General features: G+C 41.3%; 1 protein-coding gene across 1 annotated transcript; it reads right to left on the bottom strand.

The window, feature by feature from the left end:
• Window positions 1-4429: 4429 nt before the first annotated feature.
• On the bottom strand, window positions 4430-7856 carry LRRC30 (leucine rich repeat containing 30). The gene has a single exon (XM_048289161.1). The coding sequence runs from the start codon at window positions 7854-7856 to the stop codon at window positions 6828-6830; it is 1029 nt and encodes a 342-aa protein (XP_048145118.1). The 3' UTR covers window positions 4430-6827.
• Window positions 7857-10519: the final 2663 nt, after the last annotated feature.

Here is a 10519-nt window from a genome sequence, read left to right on the forward strand (position 1 = left end):
TATTTTAAATCCCCACATAGATTGATAAAAATGCCACAGAACTTCTTGATGTCTAATGGTAAAAAACACACAGGAAAACGGATGTGTAAGTAATTCAAAAGCAACATGATTAACCGTCACATGTTTTAAGTCCTGTTTTGATGCTAAATTACCAGCATTTTATTTGCTGCAGAATATGCTACTTTTCAGTTGGCTCATATATATTCTTCATATACTACATTGCAAAACATGGTAACAACCTCCCAAATACCTCCAAACATACACACATGTGCTTAAGGTGATATCATTTAGTGAATTGAACTCAAAGTTAGTATTTTTGTGGCTTCATTTGTAAGTAGACAGAACACACAAATGCCATTCTTCACAGTGTTATTTTCAAACTGGAAAGAGAATGTAAGTGTGCTGAAAGATATAGAGGACCCTTGTGCATAGCAATAGCTGTGGAAAGGCATTACCTTAACCAAGTCATGCTTGGTTGAATGAATTTCCCAAAGTGAAGGTTTTATTCTTCTGTACTCTTCAGCTCTCCTATCAGTGCCATTCACAGGGCACTAGATTACTCTATACGAGACAGACTTCTCTATTTACACAAACAATTTAGGAACTATTAATAGCTTCTGTTGTTCCCTGTAGTGAAACTATGTATACATGCATGGGCCAGTACAGAAACTCTATATACATACACACACAGACTTTCATTATGTTAAAAAAAAAAAGGAAAAGACAAAGAACAAGCAAGGAAAGTATAATGATAATAGCCATGTTTTCCAGGTAGAAGCAATTTTTTACTGTAACCATTTTCCTGTTACTCACTTGGTAGTTTCTTTTAGCTGATTTTGGAATGCTGTTTCTAAAAATACAGGGACTTCTTCTGTACGTGTCCTGCTTACACCTGTTTTGAGGTGGAGCATTTTAATAGCTAGGGAGAAAGGATTTTCTGACATCAGAAGTATCTGTCACAGAGCATTGCAGGTGTGTTGTTTCTCTGACACATCTCAGCAAATCTGAATGTTATACTATACTGAGAGAGGGTGCTTTGTGCCCGCTGCACACATGCTGCAGAGGCAAGGAAGGCCAGTCAGAGGAAGGCATTGGTACCCTACAGCTTCACTGACCTTACTTTACATGCTTAAATTAGTCTGCAGATGACCTGGAGCTCTCTGTGTCCATCTCTCTCTATCAACCATGGAAACAGTGTCTGGAGAATAACCGCTGCCTGATACCTTGAAGGCAAGTGCATAAAGCTGGTGTCGTGAGCATGACACCAGTTTTGGGTAGGTTACTCATCCTGTCACCAGTGGTTGTGGAGCCTGTCAGGCTCCTCTGTCCTGCACTCCTTCCCTGCAGGGTGAGAGATAAGACCCTGTGTACATTTTGATGCCCACTCACACCCGGCAAAGCTGCCTTTGCAGAAGGAGAAAAGCAATTCATTGCTTCTGTGAACACACCAATGATGCAAAGGCTGGAGAAAGTGAAGCAATACTTATTTCCCTCAGAGAGTTGTATCAAAAGAGTAATTTTTGGTTTTTAATGTCTGGGAAGTAGAAATTAAAAGCAGGCTATCCATCAATGAATTTATGCTATCTGAAACTCCTCTGAGCCCTAGGAAAACATAAAGCTTTGCCCTTTGGTCTTCTTTTCACTCTGCCTGGGTAAGCTCACTTTATGGTGCAGCATAATTTGCAGTGACCTTTTCTGAAGTTGTTGATACATTTCCTGCTTTGCTGGAAACCACCTTTTTAGCCATGCATGATGTGACTCCACATACATTGGACTATAAATTTCAGGCTTTGTCATTAAACACTGCAAAGTAAACACCTGCAAAGGTGGCTGTACTGGTGCAGGATGCTATCAGTTCTGCTGGGCAGTGCTGAGGGGCAGTTTTTGAAGGCTGGCTGGCTCTTGTTGCACCGCAGATAAATGCATGGAATCAGTGAGGGAGGATCATATTTTATAATTACTATTCTGCCTCTTACTTGTACAGAGGAATGATCATGCAATTTTATAAAAGGAATTTCAGACTTACTCCATGTGTGAGTATTAAAGTCAACCTCTGTACCGATATATCTAAAGCCTTATTCCCATTTAAACATTTACTGATTTATTAAATCTGGTTTTTGCCACATATAAAATGGAAGAAGTATATATTCTCATATCAATACAAGCCCTTCTAGAGTCAGAAGTTTTCTTTTGTCTGTAAATATTTCAAGATTTCAGCTCCCACATGTGAGAATGGCAGAAGAACATGTGACATAATAATATACATGTTTTCTTAATATTTTATGTATTATTATATATTGTTATTTTTATATAATTATTTTCATGCATACTTATTAGAACTCGGCCACTCAGCCTGAAACACTCCTTGAATCACTTAAGAGCTGCTATCTGAAGGCTGTGAAGCAAATTTGCCCTTGAAATTTGGTGAAATCATAATGCCCAGATGATTAGTTAATTTTCTTTGCTTTCTTGCTTACTTTCTTTCTTTACTTCTATTTATTTCTCATGTGCTGAAGACCTTTGAGGCTTCTGTTTTTTCACTGTTTAAAGAAATAAGCTGAAGTATCAATGGTTTTTCTGCTTGCAGAACTTAAATGCTGTGGTATATTTTTCAAGTAATGTGCTGGCCTAGTGAAGTAAATGACAAGTCCAAATCTCTCCAGAGTCAATGTAATATTTTTTAGATTCATCCTCCTTCACTAATTTAGAATTACCAACTGAAAGATCTGGCTTCCTGAAGCTATCTGAAGCACAATAAGAAATTAATTCATTCATATTCTAAAAAATTTAAACTGCAGAATGCATATTCTTGTAGTAAAATGATTAGAAACTGTTCTTTATGTTGACAAAAAGAGAGGGGAATTTTGATGAAAACAAAAAAGAATGGAGAAAATATTGGCAAGTTGGTAAAAAGAAGCTGACACATTTTTCAACCAGATTAATAATCATAAACTTTTAAATCTGAATTTCAAGATATTTCAACTGGACTCTGCAAAACTCTGTTTTGAAATGCCACTGCAGTCCACATCTTGGAAATTTTCCACATCTCTGAAATGGGTCTTTGTAGGTTCTTGCTGCTTTGCTCTTGTAATGGGCTGGTGTTCCTGGCCAGGTGACATGCCCATGGGTGCCCCACAGGGCTGCTGGAGCAAGGCAGTGTATTTTGGGAATTTACCAGTCACGAGTGGCATTAAGAATTTGGCCCGTGTGCCAGAGTTGGCTAGTGGCCTCAGAGCAGTAGGCACAATACATTTCAGCATTAACTTCCAGTCAGGTATTACAGCAATATTTCAGATGAAAATGTTTTTCTTTCAGTCAAAGGTTGAACCACTAACTTTGGTTAGGCCAAAAGCCTGAAACCTTCCAGTTTTCAAAGGCTTAGCTTGTTGACTAGACTTTAAATTTTTCACAGAATGCATCTTTCTTTTCAATTTAAAATAAAAATAAGTGGAACCTTTTCACCAGATCTGACGAAATGTACCACCGATGGGATTGATGACAGCTGAGAAGAAAATTCTATAGCCCTATTGTGTATTACATTTATTCCAGCCAGCTTGACCCCGACTATATTCTTTCTACTTTGTTCTTGTTTTTTGCTTTTTCTTTTGTCCACATCAAGAGTTTTTCTAAGCACCTTGAGAGCCTCCCTGCGCAACAGCCATAGAAAAGCCACCATGCCAGAAAAGAATCCTTTCTACCAGTGGAACCCACATTTTCCATTCCTTTAAAGAACACTACCACCACCAAAAATAGTAGATGAATCAAATGTTATGCTGCTGTGAAGCTTAGGATAAGAAAACTTCAGTGCTTACCAGAAACAAGAGTAATATTCTGCATACAGTTCTCTGAAAGATTATAAAATTAAACTTGTATCATTTGATATACACATAAGTGGTACTGTTGTCATATATTATGAGATATGACTACAGGCCCTGCAGCCTTTCAGTTCCTTTTTTCCTTTTCATCTGCACAGCTAATATCAGATGACAACGCTGAGATCCACCAATTCTTTTCTAATGCCCTGCTCAAAACTAGAGCCAGCATGTGACATTATGCATTCTGTCTCCCTCCTATGCCCTTGCTTGCTTCTTCTGTCTTGCTCCCTCTCAGATGCAAGTACATATGTCATTAGTTGCCTCTCATGCATATTTCTATACAATAACAGTGGTATACAATATTTTCTTTTTATAGGAAGAATTCAGAACACTACCTTCAGTCATGAGAGATAATTTTCTGTATCTCTTGAGAAAGCTCTATAAGGGCCTTGGCTGAGGAATGAAAAAAAGACTAAAGCAGATCAGTAGAAATTATTTTCTTAATGGTAAAATCTGAATTATACATTAAAGTACCATTTATTCAATCAATTTTATTATTCTGTTTAAAAAGGCAGTCACTTTTATGTGTTTCATATGCTTACAAAGGTTTATTAGCTTGAGTAAAAGGTCATTATTATTCAATTGAGTAATTTAATTTTAAATTATTGGTATTGCACTTCATATTATAACTGCTTTTGCAGATGCATTTGATTATGTCAAATTTGCCTTTTAATCCTCTGTCTGGAGATCATTTTCTTGAATCGTTCACTGTTTCTCACCCTCATAGTGATATCCTAATGAACACACGCAGTCCAGCCTCACATCTTCCATGTAAATTACTGTGCATACCTCTCCTGGTCAGATCATATCAGAGGCTATCTGGTGTCATATAATCCTGGATACTGACACGTGGAAAATCTTTTCAGGTGATTAATGCCATAGGCATCTAATTTTCCTGCAAAGCAATATTGCAGTGTTTACGTGAATGCCAGACTAAGGGATATGAAATGAGCATTTAGAAAAGTTAATAATCTGTCCCTAATCCCCTCCAAGAATTATCTGTTGGTATTTCTAAAAATAATTGCAGCTTTATTCCTTGTTGCTAATGGAATCACATATTAATTTATTAGATGCATTTTTCATTAAAAACTTGGAATTTTGCATAGGTGAAATAAATACATGTAAAGCTACACTTAAAATATCTTTGCATTTGAAATATATATTAAGTAAAAAAAATCACAAAATATTTGTTTTCTTGCTTTGTTTGCTTAATGCTTGAGCAAATATGCCCTTCAAAAAGGTTTAATGTTTGCTAGAAACATAAGATCTGTCCTTGACTGCACACTTGGAGACTGTGATTTCCAGGCCTAACACTGAAATTCTCAGTTAAGATATAAATCATACACAAAACAATCCAACACAATAAAATATCAGGTCAGGCAGACCCAGGGTGGAATATTCTGTGAGCAGCAATTCCTCATTGCTAGCATTCAACACCACACTGATAATGTCAGTGTGCGCAAAGGTGCTGTCTTTACTCACATGTACCTATGAATTACATAATTGTCTGCTTTATCAGGCTGCTCCTACCTCTGCTGAGGAGCTTTTCCCTCAGCCAGGGATTGCCCATTAACTTCACTAGAAGCAGGATCAGTCTTTCACAGCCTTCTATAATTTTGAACAAATTATGTTTTAGAAAGTAATCATTGATTCCTGAGATTTGACATAGGAAGCACTTTGAAAATGGCTTTGAATACTCATAATTAGCTCAAGAATTACAGTCTCATTCCTCTCTTACACTGCCATTACAAGCATTTATCTCAACTGATTTCAACAGAGCTGCTTCTGTTTTACACTGGTGTGAGGGAACAAGAAACCCAAGTTGCATAAATTGTTAACAGCTCTTTCATACTGCCTCTTTATTACCAGATAAAACTTTGATGAAGGACATTCACAGAAGATCAATATGAGAAACCTCATAAGACTTGACTTTTATGCTGCTGGCTGATACCGAAAATCCCAGAAATAACTATTTGTTTTTGAAGCTCTTACTTAAGGTGATGACTGGGTTGATGCTGCTTTTCCTGAAGGAAATATTTCAACTTTAGGAGATGTACTGCCTCCTGAGTAAAGTTACTCCATAGCTTGGATTGCAGGGATATGGGAAAGGGAATGGAGAGCAGTTGTACGTGTAACAATGAGCAACTCCATCCTTTGTGTGAGGGAAGAAGCCACAGTCCTTTCTCTGCTTTGTGCAGATGCTGCTCCCGGCTGTGATGCACTGCTGTCAGCATCCTAGGAGGCTCCAGGGAAGGGTTGCTTGTCTCACCAGGGGTACGAGGAGCTCTGGGGAAGTTTGGGATCTACTTCCAAAGAACTGGGAAATTGCCTCATCACTGGCAATCTCTACCTGTAATTTATACAAGCCAGAGCACAGCTGTGTGGTAAACAACAAGTGGTATTGAACTGGCCAGTAATATACTGTCTGTGAGCTAATATAGCTCAGGATATATTCACTGCCCAAAGCAAACATTTTCCTTGAGATTCACTTAGATAGCAGTGTTTGTTTATGTCATGGTTTACCTGTGTATGAAGAAGTGAGCAGGGGTAGAAATGCAACGGCAATCACAGAGAGAAAGTCTAATTTATATTAATATTTCTCCAACCTAATAGCTGTCAAATACACATTTCTGCACATCCAGCAGTCTGCTTTAACTTGTTTCTGTCAAATGAAGAGCAAATATTTTATCACAAGTTTGTTGTTGTGTTTTCTTCTAAAAAAACCCCCAAGTATCACAACAGTGAAGGTTACAGAGGTAGCTATTTTTAGAAAGTTTGCTCTTCACACACTTAATCAAGACCATTGTACTTTACTTGCTTTCCTCCAACTGTTACTAAAGCCATCCACAGCCTTCAAAATCCAAGCATTATGAAGTGGAAATGCCTGTGCAGGAAAGCTCTCTGATGTGATTGAGTCTTGATGACAGGCTTAATCCCAAGCTCAGCAGAAGCTCAGTTGTGCTCCTTTTTGTCCCTGAGGTAGTTGAAGAGGACGTCCAGCCCCCCCTCAACAACCTCAGGCAGGGGCCGGGACAAGGGGTTGTGGGCGATGTGGAGGCCTTTGTCCATCGGGTTCCAGGCAATGCGGCGCAGCCGGCGCAGCAGGTACAGGTCCTCTGGGAGGCTCTGGATGGCATTGTAGTCAACGTTCAGCAGCTCCAGGGTGCTGACATAGCACAGAGACCGTGGCAGACTGCGTATGTTGTTATTTTCTACAATAAAGATTTGCAGATTGACCAGATACTGGATACTCTCTGCGATGTTTTCCAGCTTGTTGGACCCTAGGTGCAAGAAGTCTAAGCTTCTCAGGGCGAAAATGCAGAGAGGAATTTGCACAAAGCGGTTGTTACTGAGGTTCAGTTTCCTCAAACTTGTCAGGTCGGTGAAGCTCAAAGGCAGTTGTGAGATGCAGTTGTGTGAGAGGCTCAGAACCTCCAGCTTCCTGCACAAGCTGAGCTCTGCTGGCACTTCTTTCAGGCAATTCATATTGACAAACAAGACCTTCAGGTTCCTCAGCAGCCCGATCTCCTTAGGCAGACACTTGAGGCAGTTGCCACCCAAGTTCAGCACTACCAGCCTGTCCAGCTTCCCCAGCGAAGGAGGAATCACCACCAGCTGGTTGCGTGAAAGGTTCAGCTTCTGCACCTCGTGCAGTCCCCACAAGAAGTCAGGTGTGCTGGTCATCCCTTTCATTATGAGGCTCAAGCTGACATAACGCAATCCCCGTTTCAGCAGTGACTTGGGCTCTCTCCCTGCGAGAAGGGCGTCTTCCCATGCAGGCAGCTTTGGGCCTTTCCTAAGGAAAACCATGCTCCTTCGCTCCTCGTTCTTGGAGTGCTCAGTTCCCATAACACTCTGATTCACTCCTGAGAGAACTGAGATTTTATTCCCTTGCAATATGCAAATGCCAACAGAGGATGACAGCCTGCAGGAGGTGGGAAAGTCAAAGCAAGGAGACAAGGAGGAGCCTGTGAAGTGCATCTCAGTCCACCGGAACAGTTTCCACAGCTGCTGAGGGAAAGTTTCACTTTTGGGGGCTTATGTTGATCTTGGTGCACAGTCTGTAATGAAACACTTGCTCCTGACTTGTGAGCAAACCTGTTCAATTCAAACTGAATGCCACAAGACAGCTGTCACTGTCATTTGGCCTGGGCTTTATTGGACAGATATGTATCTTCACTGCAAAAAGGTCACAAGGATGCTGTATATAACTTCACTATGTCAGCTTTCTTGGCTATCTGGTACATATCACGGCTGCAGGACAATTAGCATGAGTGAGTTAAAAAAAACCAAACAAACAAGCTAAAGAAGAAAACAAGCAAAGAAGCTGTCATTTCAACTCAGATTTGAAGGATGTTTTCATAATCACTTTTATTTTGGTTCCTGATTTCTCTGAAGTAGTTACCAGTCTACCAGAAAATTTTGTATGCTGCAAAAATACTGATAAAGACTTTTTATGTCAGTCCTTGTTTTCTGCTTAGTTAAAAAAATAATGTTCACAATAAGTTTTAGCTTTTATATCTCCTTTGTGGTGAGGATTGGCCTCTCTCTTTTCAGAAAGGGTACCAACTTCACTGCAGGAGTGACATTTTGCAGTAGTATCTGTGCCCACTTGGATGATTTCTTGCTGCACATGGCACCAAGTGTGAGCAGTCATATCACACAGTTCTAACCAAATTACTCTGCCCTAAACGTCCTGTGATACTTTCACATCTATTAACCAGATTCTTGGGGTCTGATTCTTTTGTGCTCTAGAAAATGGACCCTCTTGATGTCCCTTCCCCTGTGAACTTTCATGTCTTCCTGGGCTATTCTGGGGTACAGGGAGATGAGCAGTCAAATAGCTTGAACTGTAAGTGACATTTAGATCCAATATAGAGGGGCTGATGGAAGAAGAAAGAAGCAGTGAGGTATAATAATACCCAACAACAGCTGAAGTGAGCTCTGCTGGTGAAAGGAAATTGTATTGCTACAGGAGTACATACGCAGTGAGTTTAAACTCAAAGGGACCATAAAAAGGATTTGCAAAAGCTCCAGGTATCATCTAAACTAGTTGAAAATTGCAACAAATAGTACAAGACTTTCAGGACTTTTCCTCTCCATTGAATCAATGGTGATGAAGGTGTGTTGTTGCCTTCGGAGAGATTTGGTGATGAGTATACCCTCCCTTACCATCTCATTTCAGAGATCCTCACCTTAAAACCTTGTGTTAGCTCAGATGCTAAAGGATTATGCAGAAAACTGCATCTGGAAGTCAAAGCACTCCAGCAACCACTTTGGAGTCAATCCCCACCGCCCCTTCTTACTGCCAAGCACCACTCAGTCTCCTCTGAGCTTTGGGTCAGGGCTCTCCTTCGAGCTTCAGGATCCCTCATAGAGCTGCATCTGCTTGGGAAGAGAGGGCAGAGAGGGGGCATTCCTGCAGTTGTGTCTGAAAAGTGGGGTCCTTGGAGACCTCAGGAGAGCAATCAGGACCACGGGGAGCAGTGCAAGACAGTGGCGAGCTGAGCGAGCTACGCAGTTAAAACGTGTTTGAACAGGGCTGCGTGACACAAAACCAACTTGTGCTGGGGCTGAAATATTGCATTCCCTGGAGTGCCTGGATGAGCCTGAAAAAGGCTGAGGCCAGTTGTATCTGGTTAGAGTGAGTTGGCAGCCTGTGAGTCACAGATCCCTCCCTCACACGCACTTTTTGCCAGTATTCCTCAGTTTACAAACAAATGTTATACAAATTGCCATCACAGCTGTAAGCTCTGACTCAATGTTCTTGTTAACCATCATCCCCACATGCTGCCCAGAATGGGAGAGGAGATGCTCAGGGGGAAGAGGAAACCCAGTGGCTTGGGCAAGACTGGGCCTTGCATGATGGGGCCCTAAAATGCGGCCCTTCATTCCAAGCCGGTGGAGGAGAGAAAGCATGAGCCTCTCATGAGCTCTGCCTTTGGGTTGTCTGCCCAGCTGCTGTTAAAAATGCAGTTATTCTCAGAGAGCATCCATGGATTTGAACATGGCATTTTGCTTCTGTGGGGCAAACGCAAAGGGAAGAAAAAGGCTTTTTGGAGAGCATGTGTAAAATTAGGCATTTCCTTTCTTTTAGTCTCACTGCTGAAATGAGGAATCTACCTCAGAGAATCTGCCAGAATCTGCCAGAGACTGGCTTTGCTCCCTGTGGCTGGGCTCCCACCTGTGACCATGGCCCCATGGTCACTTCAGAGCTCTTTCTTCCACAGGTCACTTTTAGTAACAAATGAAAACAGAACACAAAGGAAGCACAGTCTCCCTGTAGCCACTGCCTCCCCCCATGGCTGGCCAGATATTTTTGGATGAGAACGTTGTTCCCATCTCCAAAACACACTGGAGTTCACTGCCTGGGGACTTGGCAGTGCCTACTGTGGCTTCTCACCACAGAAATCCTCGTTTCCTAACAGCGTGACTCAGCCAAAGTGCTCTGTACCCTGCCCTGGCTTTGCATCACACTGTCCATTTGAAACTAAGCCTGTGATACAGCCCAGCAGAGTCTGGGCTGGGCTGTTGCTGGAAAGCTTCACCAGGGGATCTCTATCAAAGAAAAATTCTTGCTCTGCTTCAGCCTCACAGCATCTCCTGCTATTGCGCTGCTGTATCTCCACTGCCTGCCAGACATC

Source organism: Corvus hawaiiensis, chromosome 30 (genome assembly GCF_020740725.1).
Source record: "Corvus hawaiiensis isolate bCorHaw1 chromosome 30, bCorHaw1.pri.cur, whole genome shotgun sequence".
Lineage (NCBI taxonomy): Eukaryota > Metazoa > Chordata > Aves > Passeriformes > Corvidae > Corvus > Corvus hawaiiensis.

Coding starts and splice junctions, on each gene's coding strand:
- LRRC30 (XM_048289161.1), bottom strand. CDS start 7,856: ATGCACTTCACAGGCTCCTCCTTGTCTCCTTGCTTTGACTTTCCCACC.